The sequence below is a fragment of the Hyperolius riggenbachi genome, chromosome 7, assembly GCF_040937935.1.
Source record: "Hyperolius riggenbachi isolate aHypRig1 chromosome 7, aHypRig1.pri, whole genome shotgun sequence".
NCBI classification, from domain to species: domain Eukaryota; kingdom Metazoa; phylum Chordata; class Amphibia; order Anura; family Hyperoliidae; genus Hyperolius; species Hyperolius riggenbachi.
Genome location: NC_090652.1, coordinates 113,413,762 through 113,433,847, shown reverse-complemented (window position 1 = coordinate 113,433,847; position 20,086 = coordinate 113,413,762). Strand labels below are relative to the sequence as shown.

Genomic DNA, 20,086 nt, shown 5'->3' with positions numbered 1-20,086 from the left:
TCTTCATGTGTACTAGTAGAGAGAAAGATAGGCTGGCACATGCAGTTTCCCAGTAATAAAACAAGCTTTATTTCTGCGGCTTATGCATCGTACAAAACACAGTACTCCTTTGCAAAAAGTGAACCCTACCCGTTCCTATACAGCTGTGGGGTGGAGTGGGAGCAGATCTTGCCTGATGATCATTTTGCCCTCTTGGGCGTCCTCTGAGGCACGCAAATACTCCCAAACCGGCAATTCAAATAGGGGAGAATTTCCCAAGTTGCGCTGCGTGCGTCCGCCGCTGCCCGCCTGCCTGCTTCCGGTTTTCGTGAAGCGTGACATTGCACGCCCACCCGGGAGCCCATGCGTTCCAAGCTGGCTGTCGTCCCAGGGAAATCACATCATTGCGCACTCCCTGGGCGCACAGCCAGCGCTAAATGACGCCAAAGCATAAGGATTCACAGCAGGCCAGTTGCTACACAGATACACTCTGTAAAATAGCGGCTGTCGTTGCTCCAACACCCTGCAACACCCTGCAAAATAGAAATCTATGTGCATGTACAGTATATTCTAAACATCCAACAGGACAAACATAGTATATATCTGACCCTGCACATATAAAGAATAAACCAGTACCACTTACAGATACCAAGCTTTTTGAGGAATCAATTCAATTTACTTTTTCTCTACAATCCTTATACTTTAGGATAAATTAAGTATCTATTCCCACTCCACATGGATCTGAAGTTGGTCCTTCTAAATACTGATTAAAATAATAAAAACGTAACATCACTGGACGTCTAGCATTCATTGTTTTCTATCTATTTTAGCTTTATGGATCAATATATACCAGTGTCCTGATCAGGGCCGGCCCTAGACTTTTTGCCGCCTGAGGAAAAAATGATTGCTGCCGCCGCCCCCCGTGGAGGGGACTGCCGCCGCCGAGCTGGAGGGGTAGCAGGCAGGGCGGGGGTATTGGGCCTAGCGGCGGGGAGGGGGGTCGGACCCCCCCCCTCCCTCGCCTGGGTCCCCCGTCCTCCGCTCCCCTCCAGCCTTAAATAGATAAGAAGCGCAACTCGTAAGAGGCAGTGGGCGGGGAGGACTCACCTCTTCCTCGCTCGATCCAGCGTGCGCTCCACTGACGTCCCTTCCTGCAGCGCCGTCCACTTAGCGCCGACCCCCCTCCCCGCCGCTAGGCCCAATACCCCCGTCCTGCCCGCTACCCCTCCAGCTGGGCGGCCGGCTCCCCGCACCCACCGATGGGCAGATGCCGCCCCTAGAAATTTGCCGCCTGAGGCAAAAGTTTCACCCCGCCTTATGAGCGGGCCGGCCCTGGCCGGCGCTACCATAGAGGCAAAGGGGGCAAGTGCTCTAGGGCCCCAGAGCTTGTAGGGGCCCCCAGTGGCTACAAGAGGAAAAAATGTTTTCAAAAACACCTTATAGTTTTTGAGAAAATCGATTTTAAAGTTTCAAAGGAAAAAAAAGACACATTTAAAACCCACCAAATTTAACGGTTAATAACAAATCCACCTTAAATGCTAGAAACCCTAAATTTGCAGGGTATGTTAAGGAGATCTTTTGGGAATAAGAGAAAAAATACTTTTAAATGCGGTAAATGTCACTTTTAGTAGCAAACCTAACTGTAGTGTAATTTTACATGTATCAAAAGAAAGTGCAATGAATTTCCTAACGGGGTTTCCAGGGGGTCCATACGCAGCGCTTTGGCCAGGGATCGCTATATAGCTGCAATATGGCTGATTGAAGATCCCTGGCATTTTTCCTATTTTCCCAATTTTTTATGATTAGAGTGTGGGAATTTTTTTTTTTTTATGTGGGGTCCCCCCTCCTGAACTTTTTAACCCCTTGTCCCCCATGCAGGCTGGGATAGACAGAGTGTGGAGCTCCGACCGATTGGGGCTTCACACCCTGACTATACCAGCTGCAAAAAAGGTCCCTTAATGACGATTTTTGTTCCGGGTTATCAGTTGGGGGCCCCCCAGGTTTATTTTGCCCTGGGGACCCATTGTTGCTTAAACCGGCCCTGGTCCTGATCATCTTAATATTCAATTCTCATTAAGGATCCAAAAAGCATGCCATATCCACATGTTCGTTGAGTTCCAAAGCCCCCATGGCATCAGTTCATATTATTCAGTAGTTTTCTCTTCTTAATAACAGTTTCTCCCTATCACCTCCTCTAGAGGGTGTCAAGACCTGTTCCAACCTTGAAAACTTTAAGCAGTTAGGGTTACCTTTATGTACTGACCTGACATGTTCAATCAAGCGGGGACAGCCTTTCCCTGAACTAATGGACCTCACATGGTCCTGTATCCTTTCCTTCATTCTTCTGGTAGCATGCCTATGTAAACTCGCAGGCACAGGCACCAGATAATGTACACAACAAAATGCATTTGACATGTAATTAAAGTTTTCGGTTTATTACTCACTGGGCCTACTCTTAAACGACTTGCTTGGTCTATCAGTGGGTATACTGAGCAGCGCCCCATAGTTTCCTTTGGGTTGAAGTCGCTCAAGCCAATTACTGTTTCTGGATGACTGGAATTTACTGCCTGTGATTTTATTTCCTATAGTTGGGGCTCTTTTGAATGTGACTAGGGAAGGTTTCTTGTAGATTTCCCTCAAGGTGGGGTCTCTTTTTATAATTTTCCAGTTTTTCCATATGCTTTTCTTGATATCTTCTGCCATAGGTGTAAACTCAAAGGTGAAAGTTGTTTTTTCCTCACCCTTTTCCATGTGTTGTTTTTTCTAGAGATGGCCCGAACGGTTCGCCGGTGAACGGTTCAAGGGGAACTTTGGGTCACTAGCTAAACTGGGGGGTCCTTGTCACTACCTGAACTGGTGGGCTCCTGTCACTACCTGAGCTGGGGGGGGGTCCCAGTCACTAGCTGAACTGGGGGGGTCCTGACTCCCTGTCACTACCTGAACTGGGGGGGGGGGGTCCCTGTCACTACCTGAACTGGTGGCCTCCTGTCACTACCTGAACTGGGGAGTCCCTGTCACTACCTAAACTGGGGGGGGGTCCCTGTCACTACCTGAACTGGTGGGCTCCTGTCACTACCTGAACTGGGGGGCTCCTGTCACTACCTAAACTGTGGGGTCCCTTTCACTACCAGAACTGGGGTGGGGGGCTCCTGTCACTACCTGAACTGTGGGGTCCCTGACACTACCTGAACTGGGGGCCTGTCGCTACCTAAACTGGAGGGCACCTGGTGCTACCTAAACTAGGAGGCACCTGTCACTACCTAAACTACCCAGGCCAGCCAGCCCAGCATCAGCGCCAGCCAGGCCAGCCCAGCATCACCGCCAGCCAGGCCAGCCCAGCATCACCGCCAGCCGGCACACACAGCATACCCAAGCCAGCCAAAAACAATATTGCCAGGCCATCCAAGCACAGCAGCCAGTAGAGGAGAATTCAGAAGCCAGGTGAGAGGTGTCTACCATATTAAGGGGGCATTCTGCTTATTTATGTGAAATGCTGTCTATTTATGTGCCTCATGACTGCTGAATTTGTCTTGTTGGGGGCCTCATGGCTACTGAATTTGTCTTGTTGGGGCCTCATGATTGCTTAATTTATCTTGTTGGGGCCTCATGATTGCTGAATTAGTCTTGTTGGGGGCCTCATGATTGCTGAATTTGTCTTGTTGGGGGTCACATGATTGTTAACTGCGAGACTATGGAAAAATCTGAATCATCATCATATGAGACAATAGCATTAAACCTACCTTTTCAGCTTTTTAAAACAGAAAATGAAACTGGGAGGTTTTAAAAAAAATGAATACATTTTTCAAGAGTAGGATGGATGAAGTTGTTGGATTTTCCATAATGTTCATGTATGAGTTAAAACGTTTGTATTTAGTTTAAATTGCTGTTGGCACTTTGCGATAGATAAGTGACATTTGGGTTGCAGTTTGGGCACTCGACCTCCAAAAGGTTCGCCACCTTAGTCCTAATCTAATGTCCCACCATTACTAAGTTCATGTAAACTTGTCTCCACCCGCGACCACACCCACATTCTGGTCCACGACCACATCCATTTTTTGGCGCGACGCGCTACGCTTCTTCCCCCCCCCCCCCTTTTTGAGAAATCAGAAGAAGAGTAAACATGCCTTATCAGCGTTGATGTGCCTTATCAGAGTAAGCATGCCTTATCAGAGTAGCATAGCGAGCGCTACAATCGTATGCCAGCTAATTGGCAATGACGAGAGCTCCACTCATCCTGCCCTGCGGGTCCAATCATGTTAAAGGACATTATCCCTGCACTTTGATTGGCCCAATAGACTGCCTGTCATTTGACCCAATCAAAATGCGGGGCTAATGTCCTTTAAAGTGATTGGACCCGCAGGGGCTTAAGGGCAGAACGAGTGGAGCTCTCGTCATTGCCAATTAGCAGGCATAAGTTCGTAGTGCTCGCTATGCTACTCTGATAAGGCATGTTAACTCTGATAAGGCACAATATTTGTTAAAGTGAATCAACCCCTATGTATGATAGCACAAGCAATTTTCTAATTAAACGCTCTAAAATGTTCTGTTTCAACATGAATTTAAAGCTGCTATAGCCTTGTTATAAAAATGCTGAAAGCTATGACTCATCCAGTTGTGTGATTAGCTTATACTGTACACCTGCTCAAAGCAGGAAGTACATGTTTTGCAGTTCATTTACTGCAATGCTTCCTGGCTTCTTCCTCCTCTGTTCCCTTCCCCTCATATGCAGATATGATGCACTGCAGACAGCAGGAGAACATACGAGGAAGAATACAGGAAGCCAGCGCTTGCTCAGAGAGGACCCGCAGTCTTCCTGTTCCGAGTTCACAGCACGACTTTCGGCAGAGTAGCAGAGTTGCCGCTGTAATTTAATTTAGAATATGCAAACCAGGAGGTAGAGACTTTAAAACACTGCAAAGTGAGTGTATCCGAATTACCAGTTATACGTGGATATGCTTAAATTCATACCCAGTGGCTCTGCTCAGGATCCACTTCGCATCCAGACCTTGTTTTCCCCTTATGGACCAGAGCAGTTTTTGTTTTTTAGCTATGTCCCCATTCAATCAGCAATAAGTTTATCGCTACTTACGACACCTAAATGTAAAATATATAAAAAAAAAAATTCAAGACAAACTAGGCTTTCATTGTACGGCATTTTTTCCCTCGAACAATTTTGTTTTTTATGTATTTTAATGGAGGAAATGCAATTTAAAAGAGGAAAAAAAATAGAAAACACACATTATTTCTCAGTTTTACCGATTTGCACTTTAAAAATAAAAAGCACTACTGTAGATAAAAAACACACATTTTGTTTGACTATTTTTACCGTGTATTACAAAACTTAGATTATGTTCCTGTCACAATTTATGGTGAGGATATTTGATTCGGAAATAATGCTTCAGGGCTCGTTCACACTAGGGGCGTTTTTTTAACATTTTTTAAGTGCTGGCGATTTTCAAAATCGCTCTGATAGCGCTTGTGGAATGATTCTCTATGAGAAAGTTCACATCTGAGCGTTTCGATTTCGATCCGCACAGAAAAGCAGTGCATAGGCCATTTTTGAGGTGATTCCGCCTCAATTGAAGGTATAGGAAAACGCAAAATGCTCACAAAATAGCTTTGTGCGGCGATTGCTTTTGTTTGTTTTTAAGAATAAATACATTGTATTTATTCTTTTCCGGATCAAAGAGTTCACTTCCTGACGGCCTGATGTCCACAGGTGGGGGTCGTGCTCGCAGCTCAATACTGTACAGGAAGTTTGGCAATTGCCAAAGCACACCAAGATTGGCAAATTTGACACTGGCGTTCTGTGCTCTTTACAGATAGAAGCAGGTTCACACTGATCACATGTGACAGATGTGACAAAGTTTGGAGACACCGTGGAGAATGTTCTGCTGCCTGCAACATCCTCCAGTATTACCAGTTTAGCAGTGGGTCAGTAATGATGTGGGGTGGCATTTCTTTGGGGGGTAGGGGGCGCAAAGCCCTCCATGTGCTGGCTACATGTAGCCTGACTGCCATTAGGTACAGAGATGAGATCCTCAAACCCCTTTTGAGACCATATGCTGGCGCGGTTGGCCCTCGGTTCTTCTTAATGCAAGACAATGCTAGACCTCATGTGGCTGGAGTGTGTCAGCAGTTCTTGCAAGATGAAGGCATTGATGCTATGGACTGGCCCGCCCGTTCCCTAGACCTGAATCCAACTGAGCACATCTGGGACATCATGTCTAGCTCCATCCACCAACACCACATTCCACCACAGACTGTCTAGGGGTTGGTGGATGCTTTGATCCAGGCCTGGGAGGAGATCCCTCAGGAGACCATCTGCAACCTCATCAGGAGCAAGCCCAGGCATTGTACCGAGGTCCAATAGGCATGTGAAAAACACACACACTACTGAGCCTCATTTTGTCTTGTTTTAAAGACATTACATCAAAGTTGGATCAACCTGTAGTGTTTTTTTTTTCCACTTTAATTTTGAGTGTGACTCCAAATCCAGACCTTCATGCCTTCATTGATAAATTTGATTTCCATTGATCATTTTTGTGTGATTTTGTTGTCAGCAGTCAGCACATTCAACTATATAAAGAATGAATTATTTAATAAGAATATTTCATTCATTCAGATCTAGGATGTCCTATTCTTGTGTTCCCTTTGTTTTTTTGAGCAGTGTATATATGCACAGCTCTACTGCACTATGTAGGGGAAAAGAGAGGAGAGGGCCTTCATAGTCCTCATGTTCCCCCATCGTCGCAGGGACTATTGGTACGTTCTTGGCTGTCACGACTAAAGCTGTGTACACATGTACAACGGTTCTCAGCTGAGGATCCAGCATGTGTACAGCAGCCCCTGACCTACCTTTGTGAGCCAGCAGTTGATCCATTGCAGTGGATCAACTTCAGCAAGGCCATTGTTCTTTCCCTTTAACTGCCCACTCTGCCAACCCTCTTCCGCCCTGCATAGCAACAGATCATGTCAATAGCCTGTAGGCTAGCGACACTTCTGTACAGAACTCGGCCCTAACTGTTGCCCAAGGGATCAAGTCATAATCTCTGCTGGGCAACATTTATTGTCTTGTGTACTCGGCAGGGCAGTTTCTAGGGGAGGGCATGCCATGGATGTAGTTCCGGACAGGGAGCAGAGGACGCAGAGGGAAGTGCCGGGCCGAAGTGCCCTACCTCTCTTGCCCCCCCCACATATGGAACATACTACTACTTAAGGCATAACTATGGCCCGATTGGGTAGCCATCAATCTCTTGTCAGATTGCTATTCACCTGTGTATGGCTTGGTTTATCTTTTTTTAAGATTGGAAATAAACATGCAGTGGCTAAAATACCATAAATAAATATTTTTGTTTTGTTTTCAGGAGTCAGCGAAACTTGAAAAGTACTTTAATGATGGCAATCTGGCCATGGCGGTTTTGGATCTCTTTGCAGCTGGGACAGAGACATCTTCTACAACATTGCGCTGGGGCATCTTACTGATGATGAAGTATCCAGAAATACAAAGTAATCTAATGGTTATGTTTGGAAACTGATGGCAAAGTTCTTACAATTTTTATTAGCCCAATACCAAGCTACATACAGTTTACATCAATGCATACCTGACCTATAGCAAAGCTACCTGAGCAGAGGTATGTTCATGCTGGGTCCAAGTACCTCTGTGCATTGTCCGTTCCACTCCCCTAATCATTCCCCCCACCCTTCCCCATTTACTCTCCATAGGGGAGGGTGCAAAGGATAGGAAGAGGAGGGAATGGGAGGGTGATAGGAGGGAACATCACAGCAAGCCTGCCTCTTCCTGTCTGAAAGTTTAACTTTATCAAAAAGCCAAAATTTTCAAGCCCTAGTTTCATACAAAAGTAGCCCTAATTTCCACCAAAAGTAACCCCCTAGTTTCATTCAAAAAGGGAACACTTAAACATCTAACCATTTTGCTTAGCAGATGATTTTTCAGCATTTTTATTCAAACAGCACACCTTAAATTCAGACAAGCTGAATGCAATTGGCATGCAAACCTAGAGAATTTACATCTCATTACCCATTTATTTCCAGAGGGGACAGTGAGATGCAAATACCTGTAACTTCAGCTACATGCAGATTCAATGAAGATTGTATTCAGCTTTGAATCGGGTCTATCAAATGCACTTCCTGTCCATTTTGATTGGTCCAATTCCAAGCCGCACACAATTTGCTCTGACACATTTGCATGCACGTCGGAATTATTTGCCTCTCATTGACCATCCCTATTAATTTCCTTTTGTGATTTACAAACGACTGAAGCTAAAATATAATTGTGGCAGACGGGTGATGTGTTGCATCTTTAAAAGGCCCTAAAGGTGGCGGTGGGCTCTTTATGCCTGTCACTTCAGATATTCTCTCATTTTTGTCCCGTGTACAACGCCCTAGAACTACCAATGGAAGGAGGCTCTGCTGATAAGTTAATTGTGTTTGCCTCCTCCAGCCACTAGAGGTTCCACTTTTGTGTCTGGGGATGGAGCAGAGTGGTCTGTACATGCAGATAGCCACCCAGAACAGTGATGATCGTAATCAGCTAACAACGATCACGCAAAATTTCATGTAAATTTTCGCATTTACGCTTATACATAATTATGTTTTGTAAATACATTTGATTTTATATAGTGATTCGTAATTTCGCCCAAAATTTCACGTAATTTTTGCGTAATTTCATGCCGACTTTGCAGTGAATAGCAAAGCCCCCATACATGGTAGTGACACAAAATTGCTACACATGTTAAGGAGAATATTGGGTACAAGTCAAAAGAATTTTTCAAAAAGACCTTGTAGTTTTTGAGAAAATCGATTTTAAAAATGCAAAAAAATATATAGTTTTTAAACCAAAAAAAAAATAAGTTTAAAAAACATTTTTCTTTGCATATTTAAAATCGATTTTCTCAAAACTACAATGTCTTTTTGAAAAATTCTTTTGACTTGTACCCAATATTCTCCTTAACCTTCTTGCCGGTTATCCCGAGCTCAGCTCGGGGTAACCTGCGCAGAAGGATTTCTCCGGCCCCGCTGCACCGATTAAATTTTTTTTTTTTACTGCACGCAGCTAGCTTCGCTAGCTGCGTGCATATTCTGATCGCTGCCGCTCATCGCCGATTCGCCGCTACCCGCCGCGCCGCCCCCCCCCCTCCAGACTCCTTGCGCAGCCTGGCCAATCAGTGCCAGGCAGCGCTGAGGGGTGGATCGGGATTCTCTGTGACGTCCTGACGTCCATGACGTTGGTGACGTCATCCCGCCCCGTCGCCATGGTGACCGGGGAAGCCCAGCAGGAAATCCCGTTCTGAACGGGATTTCCTCCTTACTCTGGTTGCCGAAGGCGATCGGAGTGGGTAGGGGGATGCTGATTGTCAGCGGCTATCATGTAGCGAGCCCTGGGCTCGCTACATGATTTAAACATTTTTTTTTTTTTAAAAGTGCTGCGCTGCCCCCTTGCCGTCAGAATTGGAACGGCAAGGGGGTTAACATATGTAGCAATTTTGGTAGCAATAGCATGTATGGGGGCTTTGCTATTAACCGCTAAAGTCGGCACAAAAGTTTGCGTAGTATGCAAAATTATGAAATATTACTATTAATTACAATTTTCCCTGAAATTTCGCATTACGATCACGATGCATAAATGCAAATTTCAATGCGAAATTTTGCATATGCGAAATTTCGGCCCACCACTGACCCAGTATAATAAGTTAGAACTCTTTACTGAAGAAAAAGATGCAGATATAGATCAAACTCCCTCATTAGGAAAGGAAGCATGCTTAGAACAGAGAGAATACAAAGTGAATACAGGAAGTAACAATCTCATAAAGATCACCATCACATTTACACATAGTGACATCTTGTGGTTTTTTGACTTTATTGCACCTTAATGTAATAGTGTTGTTAAACCTCTAACATATGGATGGTAGGCTTCTGCTTGTAGATAATAATTGCAGTATTTGTATAGCGCCTTTCTCCTGTCGGACTCAAAGCGCTTGCTGCCAGTCATACACAAAACTAGGTAATAATAATAATGAAGATGAGAATGATGAATGTGCATTAACATGTTGTGGAAGTAATGTTGTGGTTAATTTACTTTTATGCTTCAGAAAAAGTACAAGACGAAATCCAGACACACATTAAACAAGGACAGATGCCAACGGTTGACGATCGGAGGAAAATGCCGTATACTGACGCAGTGGTACATGAATTGCAGAGGTTCGCCAATATTGTGCCTTTAAATCTGTCCCGCACTACTCTAAAGGACGTATATTTCAGAGGGCACTGCATTCCTAAGGTAAGTGTGAGCAACTCAACCCCGTTATGGCAGCATTCACTAAAGGTATAAAAAACCATAAACTGCATAATTGTGGGATATCTACCTCTATAAATAATCACACCTCTGTCTCACCTATACTGCTAATAAATATCTCCAATACCATATTACATAGGGAGCCTGAGTATTCAAAAATCACATATGCATTTATTAATTATCAAAAGGAATTGCAGTATAACCATAGATCACACACTTTAAAAACACTTAAAAATCTCCTATCCATAGACTAGTGATCACATCAAGGCAAAGGGCACATTGATAGGTGCACCTATATTCTTTGATCCGGATATATATCTCTTCAGGCCCCTTTGCTGTATTGTGATAATGCTATGGATTGACACCATCCAGTGGACAAACTTTGATATCTTCAATCCTCCCGTGTGCAGACTTATGCACACCTCTGCATCAATACGGTATCCGTGACGTCATCACGCTGGATACGCTGATCCTCCCGTACCTCCAACCTCTTCCCTAACCAGCCTCGCACCCGAAGTTTGCCGCGCCTTTGTGCGGTATGTTTCAATGGGTCCAATTCTCGCTGAAGGAGACTGAAGCTGGCCACTAACGGTCCAATTTCTAGCGAAAAATCGTTCGAGCGATCAGAAATTCTGATCAGATTGGTTGTAAATAATCTCCATTGGTGGACACAATCGATTATGAACGAGTGAAAAAAATGTCGCCCGAATGAATTTTCGTCGAACGAAAATTTGGATTTTCTTGGTGGTCGTGATAGATAGGAAGCAATGATTGGTTAGTTGATGGTGTAGTGAACGATTTTTCGTCCAATCAGAATTTCTGATCGCTCGAACGATTTTTGCTAGAAATTGGACCGTTAGTGGCCAGCTTAAGACTGAATAAGCGCGGCGAAGTCCGCATGCAGCGTTGTATACACCGCCCCACTGGAAGTGTGAGTACCGGCATGTCCGGAGGCTATAGCTGTACCTGCTTCTGCTTATGGCTGGATGCCGCTGAACGCAGTGAATATATGTTAACCCCTGAAGTGTTGTGGAAAACCTGCTTGCTATTTTGCTTTGGTCGCTGCTTGGCTGTGAGGGTTTTGCACATCTAATTATATGCATGTAATGAGGGCGTATGCATGAAATATTGATGCAGAGGTGTGCATAAGTCTGCACACGGGAGGATTGAAGATATCAAAGTTTGGCCACTGGATGGTGTCAATCCATAGCATTATCACAATACAGCAAAAGGGCCTAAAGAGATATATATCCGGATCAAAGAATATAGGTGCACCTATCAATATGCCCTTTGCCTTGATGTGATCACTAGTCTATGGATAGGAGATTTTTAAGTGATTTTAAAGTGTGTGATCTATGGTTATACTGCAATTTCTTTTGAAAATTAATACATTTATATGTGATTTTTGAATACTCAGGCTCCCTATATTCACTAAAGGTAGTTCGGTAAAATCATTTTGTGTGGTAAAATACCACATTCTGTATTTTTCACTTTTTTCCAAATTTATAAAAGATTTTCTGCACGAGGCAGAAGTTAGATAATTTACAGAACAAACATGCCTCAATTTACTAAGCCTTGCTCGGTAAAGGTGGCCACTAACGGTCCAATTTCTAGCGAAAAATCGTTTGAGCGATCAGATATTCTGATCAGACTGGTTGAAAATAATCTCAGCTGATGGGCACAATCGATTATGAACGATTATAAAAAAAATTGTCTGACTGGATTTGTGTCAAACCAAAATTTGCATTTTCTTGATTGGTTGTAATAGATACAACAAAACAGACGGACAAGCACCATCAACATGTAATGCTAGTTATAATAATGAGGGTGGGATGTGCTAATTGGGCAAATAGGATATGCAGAGACAACTAAGAGAAAAGTACCCAAATGGAACAGCACCAAACCACTCAGGATAATATTCAAAAGTACAAAACTTTATTGAATACAGAAATGGACAATATTAAAACCAATGTTAAAATTCACCATAGGTGAAACACGGCGGAACAATTATGTCAAAAGATAAGTGGCAAATACAAAATAAATTGTCCTCACAACAATTCCCCCAAAATATTATATTGTACAGGCCACAAGTATAGGACTTTCAATATGTAAAAAGTACAAACTGATAGGTCAAACGGGTGCCCTCAGGTAATTAATATAATGATAGGGTCATATAACAAAGTATAAGCCATGAGTTAGGCACAAAGTGCTTTGAATAGTGCAAAATTGATACATATAAAGAAGGTATTTAGCCTTAAAAAGGTGCGAGTGTAATAATAATTAGAAAAGCAATAAAGTGGTATAATATAGACATAGAGTAAACCACAGCCTCAGGGAACCAGAATGAACCAATGGATGCAAGGAATACCAGAAAGAAAGTGAAAAATTACGTGGGGGAGGAGGAGGACGACTGGACACCGCCGTACGCCTTAATGCATTGCGCGGGTTCAACCCGCTTCAGACCCTATCTATATGACCCTATCATTATATTAATTACCTGAGGGCACCCGTTTGACCTATCAGTTTGTACTTTTTACATATTGAAAGTCCTATACTTGTGGCCTGTACAATATAATATTTTGGGGGAATTGTTGTGAGGACAATTTATTTTGTATTTGCCACTTATCTTCTGACATAATTGTTCCACCGTGTTTCACCTATGGTGAATTTTAACATTGGTTTTAATATTGTCCGTTTCTGTATTCAATAAAGATTTGAACTTTTGAATATTATCCTGAGTGGTTTGGTGCTGTTCCATTTGGGTACTTTTCTCTTAGTTGTCTCTAGTTGTAATAGATAGGAAGAAAAGATTGGTTCGTTGATGGTGTAGTGAACGATTTTTCTTCCAATCAGAATGTCTCATTGCCCAAACGATTTTTTGCTAGAAATTGGACCATTAATGGCCACCTTTCGTGTCACTTACCAGTCATTGACAGAAAACCCTGTGAACAGAAAACCTCCAAGCCATACACACAGGCAGCTCCCTGCCTCACCGCTGACCTGAGGTTTTCTGTCCAGTGCATTTCTGACATCCCTTTAGATGTGCTGCAGCCACCAGGTGGAGCTATTCTGCTTGCTAGAATACAGATTTTCACATCTAAAGGGATCCAGAAAAGCCTAAAAAAATATCACTTTCCTCTGCTATGTGAGAGTGAATACCCATTAGATACCCTGTCACTTAAATCAGTGTGAGAAGCAGTGCTGTGTGGTTCTCCTTATTGGCTGCCTGGCTCTCCCTAAAGGCTGTCTGTCAAAGTTACAGCACAGAGAGAGGTTGGAAAGAGTATGTTATCAGCTGCTATGTGCTGGCGAAAAATATCAAACACTTTTGCCTGATTTACCGACTGCTGTAGCCTTTGTGAATTGCAATTTCTTGACATTCCCTGAGACATTTACTGCACAAGTCGGTAATTTACCTCACTAGTAGGTTATTCTAATTGAATGTGCGATAAAAGGTTTAGTGAATTGGAATTTGGGAAGGTGATCGGGAAAATCCACTGTTTCCAGCATTACTGAATGCGGTAATGCTCAGTGAATGCTCAGTGAAGTGCTTTTGAAAATAAATAAATCACTGAGAATCCCCTATGAAGAGATGGACTAGTCCAAAACCTGTCACTTCTGTCAGATTTCTACTACCTACTGTAAGTGACAGCAACATAGGAGAAAAGTAATTTATTTTTCATTTTACTCTGGAAAAGATGTACTTCTTATTTGTTTATGTTTGCACATATTTTAAATTTTACAATTTTTCGGCGTAGTGCCCCTTTCAGTTAAGTTCTCCATTAAATGTTTGGGGACCGACGTAGGTTGAATCTACGTCCAGCAGGTAGTGCTGCCGCCCTGACTGGACGTTGATTCAACGTCCGCGCTAAACAACCGTCCCAACGCGATCGTGCGCACCGGAGAGGGGAGATTAAGCTGTCAAATGACAGCTGACATCTCCCCTCAGTGATCAGCAGCTATCGCGTATGGCTGCTGATCACGTGATCACTATGATCGCCGGCGGATCATAGTGATCACTTACAGAGCTGCGGCGGTAGGGGGGGGAAGGAAGAGGATTCACTCACCTTCCTGCCGTTCCCCCGACGATCGGCGCTCCCCTCCGCTCTGGCCGGCATCCCTGCTGCATTGATGCTAAGTGCCGGGTCCCGGCTTGATGACGTCATCAAGCCGTGACCCGGGACTTAGCGTCAGTACAGCCGGGAAGCCAGCGAGAGCGGAGGGGTCCATAGCAGTTAATCGCTGGAGCCTTGGAGGTGAGTAAAGGCTGCCAGCAATACGGGGGACACCTGGCCAGCCGGGGGGACCAAAGCTAAGTGCTCACAGTAGGGATCCGGCTGCCTGACACCCCCAAATGCGCACCCCCCCCCCCCCCCCACATGTAAAATACCTGGTCCTTAAGGGGGGTTAGTCATCCGGTCCTGAATTGGTTAAACCTTATACAATATGTTTGTGCTTGCAGGGTACAGAGGTGCTGCCCTTCCTCACATCAGTTCTGTATGACAAGACTCAGTGGGAAACACCTTATGAGTTTAACCCGAATCACTTCCTGGATGAATCTGGAAAGTTCGTACGACGAGATGCGTTTATGCCCTTCTCTGCAGGTGGGTCGCCAACTAGATAATTTGCTGGTTCTATATAGTCATAGTAATAGGCTATAAACTTTAACTTTCAAGAGCTCATTCTTTTCCTTTTATCACTATTAGGATTAATAATGCAGATACAGTACTATACGGATATCACTTTTCTGGCTATGGTAGAATTCTCCCCGATAACTAATTGGTAGTCATAAAACTGGTGTTTTATTGAGGAAAAACTTTTGATAGCAAGGAGCAGATTAAAAAAGTTTAGTAGGTCATTAGTGATAATCATATTGTGCTATTATGATTTAGGTAACATTTCACAATAACGGTCACATGTAATTAAGTTTTGGAAATTCAATTTATTTCGTGTAATCCATTCGTAATTTAGCTCACTTAATTTTTGGCCAACTTGTTTAATAGCAAAGCTCCCATACATGCTATCATTACCAACATTACTATGTATGTTAAGGGGAATGTCATTTTTGAGAACTCCGCATGTCGCCTTGTGTCTAGAGGGGGTGGAGCAGGACTAGCATCTGTGCACAGAGATGCTTTTCAAAGTTCCGCTCCCACCCCCTCGTCAGACCTTTTCGCAGGGGCGCCTGGTCCAACGTCAATGCGTCCTGTCAGCGCAGGACTTTCGGCTGGCTGCAGGCAGATCATCGGGGAGCTGCTCGCCGCTGCTGCTGAAAAAGTAGACTTCTGCCAGGTGAGTAAATATTTTTTTTTCTACAGGTTACAATATTTCCTGGTGCAACGCTGCCCACTTTATGATTTTTTCTAGTGAAACATTGTCACATTACCATTATTTTCTTGTGAAATGCTGCTCACTTTCCAATTTTTTTCTAGCGAAACATTGCCACATTATGATTATTTTCTGGTGAAACATTGCTGCATTGTGATTATTTGCTGGTGAAAGATTGCCGCATTATGATTATTTTATGGTGAAACATTGCCGTATTACGATTATTTTCTGGTGAAACATTGCTGCGTTACGATTATTTTTTGGTGAAAGATTGCCACATTACGATTATTTTCTGGTGAAAGGTTGCCTCAATACGATTATTTTATGGTGAAACATTGCTGCGCTACGACTATTTTATGGTAAAACATTGCTGCGTTACGATTATTTTATGGCGAATTGTACCGTATCTGTCCGTTTGTTGCTGAATCTGCTTGTCTGACTCTCCTGCCCTCACCAGTGAGCCTAGTCCCTGGTGAGGGATTCTCTGTACAGCTTAATCACCTGCTCCTCAGGTGACCAGTAGCTGCAGTACAGTCTTAATCACCTGCTCCTCAGGTGACCAGTAGCTGCAGTACAGTCTTAATCACCTGCTCTTCAGGTGACTAGTAACTACGGTACTGTCCTCATTACCTGCTCCTCAGGTGATTAGGAGTTGCAGTACAGTCTTGATCTCCTGCCCCTCAGGTGATCACCTGATGCAGTACAGTCTGAATCACCCGCTCCACGGGTGATCAGTATACGTTGTCTTACTGTGCACCACCCGCTCCTCGGGTGAACTGATTACTAGTTCATCTGCATCTCCAGCTTGCTAGAATGCTGATCCCTGTGTTCTATAGAGATATCTCCCTCTACCAGCTTCTCTGGGGGAGTTGGTATCTCTATCTGTATTACTGTTGCACCAAACACCTATCTTTACATCTGGTTGTCCTGTGTCTCGCTATACTCGCATTATTGGTGATTCTGCAGATCACCACATGATCAGGTATAGTATCTGTATTATTGGTGATACTGCAGATCACCAATAATCAGAAAATCTGTTCTTGCTGACACCAATCGTTACAAGGAGCAAGTTGGAAAAAAAGAAAACAAAAACATGAAATGGGGCTTTAGTTTACATGAATGACATTAATTATTAACTGAAATATGAATCTGAAGTAACACAATATGCCATATTATCTTTCTTTATAGAGCACCAAATTTATAGAGCACCAACATATTCTGTAGTGCTGTACAGCGTGCAAAACATACAAAAATGGGGAGTATAGATACAGGACCAGTTCAACATAGTGTACAATCAGGACAACCAGTGACACAAGCAGGGACGTAACTACAAATTATGCCCCCCCCCCCCCCCCCTTAAAACTTTGATAGGACCACTTATTGTTCACAAACCTTCCCTTGCCTCCCCTTGGTGACCCTCGTAGCCTGGGGACCCATTCTGCATGGTCATACAACAAATATGGCCATCAGGATTTTCACACCCATAACATGTTTAGCTACAAAAACACCTGATCTGAAGTATCAGAGAAAGGAAGTTGGCCACCCCCCCACACACACACCTCTTGCCCCCCCTGCAGTCGCAGGGGCTGCTCCCCTCTAGTTATGCCCCTGGACACAAGTGGAAATACATACAACTGATGTGTAGTTTTAATAGTATCACCAATTCTAATAGATGTTCATGTGATAAAATGCACAGAAACAGGAAACACAAGGAGGAGGTCCCTGCCCTTGCGAGCTTACAATCTAGAGGATAATAGGGTTGAGACACTTTGGAAGTAGACAAAGGGGTTAGCAGATGAGGCAGTGAGCTTTAAATTCTAGCTATAGCAAATGATAAGCTTGTCTGAAAATCTGAGTCTTGAGGGAATGTCTGAAAATTTCCAGGCTCGGAGCATGAAGGGCAGGTTGTGATAGAGAGTTCCAAAGGAGAGATGACATTTGTGAGAAGTCTTAGATGTGAGAGTGTGAGCCATGTTAGGCATATTAAGCTTTTCCAGCTCCCAGTCCGACACGGCATGTAAATAAACTCTGAATTGTGTCTCATTGTCCTTGACCTTTCCTAACCATTGCCTTTGTTCCTTCTCCATCTTCCATAGGAAGAAGAGCGTGTGTTGGAGAAGGCTTAGCCAAAATGGAGCTTTTCCTGTTTTTTACTGGACTTCTGCAAACCTTCACTTTCCATCCACCACCAGGAGTCTCCAGGGAAGAGATAAGTCTCAAGCCAGAGGTTGGCTTCACTTTAGTCCCTTTGCCACACTTAGTGTGCACTAAACTCAACAACTAGCTGCAGAACTCAGCCAAGACTCTCTTTTGTAAATGAAATGACACCTCTCTTTAGCTGTTAAACAAATTCTGTATAATGTTTTTATGTTGTTTGCAAGGCTGAAGCAATAGCTACAGCAGCCATAATTGCTGCTATGGGGCCTTGGAGCAGTTGAGGGCCTGTTATATTTGTAACTTGCGTTTTTTGAATTTCCTTCCTCCTGTGACTGCCAGATAATTGACAAAAATCAAAATATCGAGTTTAGCTGTAATAGTCCTTAAAGTATACCCAAGGCGAACCTTACCATACAAAAAAGTCATACTTACCTAAGAAGAGAGAAGTACCTGGCTCCCCTGTTGTTGAGCGTGGAGCCCCCCAAGAAAACCGACAAGGGCTTGTCAGTAGGAACATCGGTGCCATGCTCCTCTTTATGCCTAGTACACACCATACAATTTTCTGTTCGATTTTTCTGTTATGCTGGGAATACGCGGCTCGTGTTTGCCGCTCGATTCTCCTGTTCATTCACTTTGCCGCACGATTCTGCAGCCGATTCTCTTATCTTCCGTTCGTTTTTCTTATCTTTTTCTATTCACTATCAAACCATCTAAATGGCTCAAAAATGAGCCGTGTATGCCCAGCATTAGATTTTTCTGTTAGATTATTTTCTGTAAAGTACTGGTAGAGACTGGTCATTATCTCTGGTGCATTGTCTTCTGGTTATCCCCTGCTGAGTAGAACAATGCCTAATTGCTAGGCAGATAGTTAGACAATTTCCAACATGTTGGAAATTATCTATCTGGCAGGTAAATCTAACAGAAAATGTAACAGAAAATTGTGTGGTGTGTACCTAGCATGAGATGCGAGTGTGGCTGTAATGCCTCTGCATGAGTACAGCCACGACTGTGCAGTAAGCTGGAACTGCTTATGCACAAGCGGCCTCATGCTACTGCACAGGCGTGGCCGTGTTCACGTGAGTGCAGCACGGCTGGGCTTGTGCCAGAAGAGGAGTGCAGCCCCAATGTTCTGGAGGGTCCCGGGCAGTGGCAGAGGTCTCCTCTCCAGAGGCTTCTCTCCCCTCACCTTAGGAGGTTGCACTAACCACTACTGAGTTATCTGATGGTCTTATGGTTCATTACTCTCATGTTTTACAGTCCAATAATATTGCATCTTACTTCTTGTGTATTTGTGAAAACTGAATTAAAAGCTATTGTTAATGAAAACAGTTCATGCTATCTCTTTTCTTCTTTAACTATTGTGCTTGCAAAAATATGGCCACAATTGGAACTCGAATTGGAACTGAAATATTGAACTCGCGGTCACAATTTTGGGGCATGAAAATTCGCCATTTTGCCATGATTTGGGATTCCTGTTCAAAATTCTGCATGCAGCACATTTGTGATTTAAGCAAATCGCTAACACTGCAGTGAGAATGGTCCCATCGGGATATATTTGTCACAGCTCTTTGCTGATCGCTGGAAATGCCTTGCAACTTCCTGTTGAAGGACTTTTAGCCAATTACAAAAAAAAAATGCATCACAAAAAATGCATGCATGCAATTTTAAACGTTGTGTTTGCGATTGCGCTTCACATTTTTCAGTGTGTACAGGCCCTAAGAGTCAGTTTACAGGGACATGCCTGCTGTCTGGAAAATAATGTAATTATCGTATACTGCACAACATGGTCCACTCATTGGAACTGAAGGAAGGGATCCATTGGTGTGCACTGGCCTATAGTCTGGAGTATTCCTTTTCCCTTTTTATTATATTAGGCTTTTGCTGGGAAGAGATTTCAATGAGTAATCATAATTTGCTAACATGTTTGCTATTGATTGTATATACTCTGTATCAGGCCAAATTATAAAGTGGGATTAACAACCTGCAGAAAATATCACAAAATGAGTATATTTTTTATTACAGTTTAAAACAATAGCAAATGCAAGACAAATGAATTTGAATCACTAAAAAAACCTTGATGAACGATTAAATATATGTTAAATATATAAAAAAAAAAAAAGATAGAAAATGATACATTCAATTTAATTATTTAAGGGTGCATTCACACTATGTGCATTGTGGTGCAATATAACACGAGTTGCAATGGCACAGCAACACGCTGCAATGGGCCCACAATGAGCCCATTCACATAGTTGCATTGGCTCTGCGCTGTGTCAGGTTCTATTGTAGTACCGCGAGACACGCTGT

General features: G+C 43.4%; 1 protein-coding gene across 1 annotated transcript in view; it reads left to right on the top strand.

The window, feature by feature from the left end:
- Positions 1–19,077, top strand: part of LOC137525632 (cytochrome P450 2K4-like) — a 47,460-nt gene extending 28,383 nt beyond the window's left edge. The window contains exons 6-9 of the mRNA XM_068246782.1: positions 7,347–7,488; positions 10,092–10,279; positions 14,757–14,898; positions 17,719–19,077. Coding sequence (XP_068102883.1) covers positions 7,347–7,488; positions 10,092–10,279; positions 14,757–14,898; positions 17,719–17,906 — 660 coding nt within the window. The 3' untranslated portion in view covers positions 17,907–19,077. The remainder of the gene's footprint in view (positions 1–7,346; positions 7,489–10,091; positions 10,280–14,756; positions 14,899–17,718) is intronic.
- Positions 19,078–20,086: the final 1,009 nt, after the last annotated feature.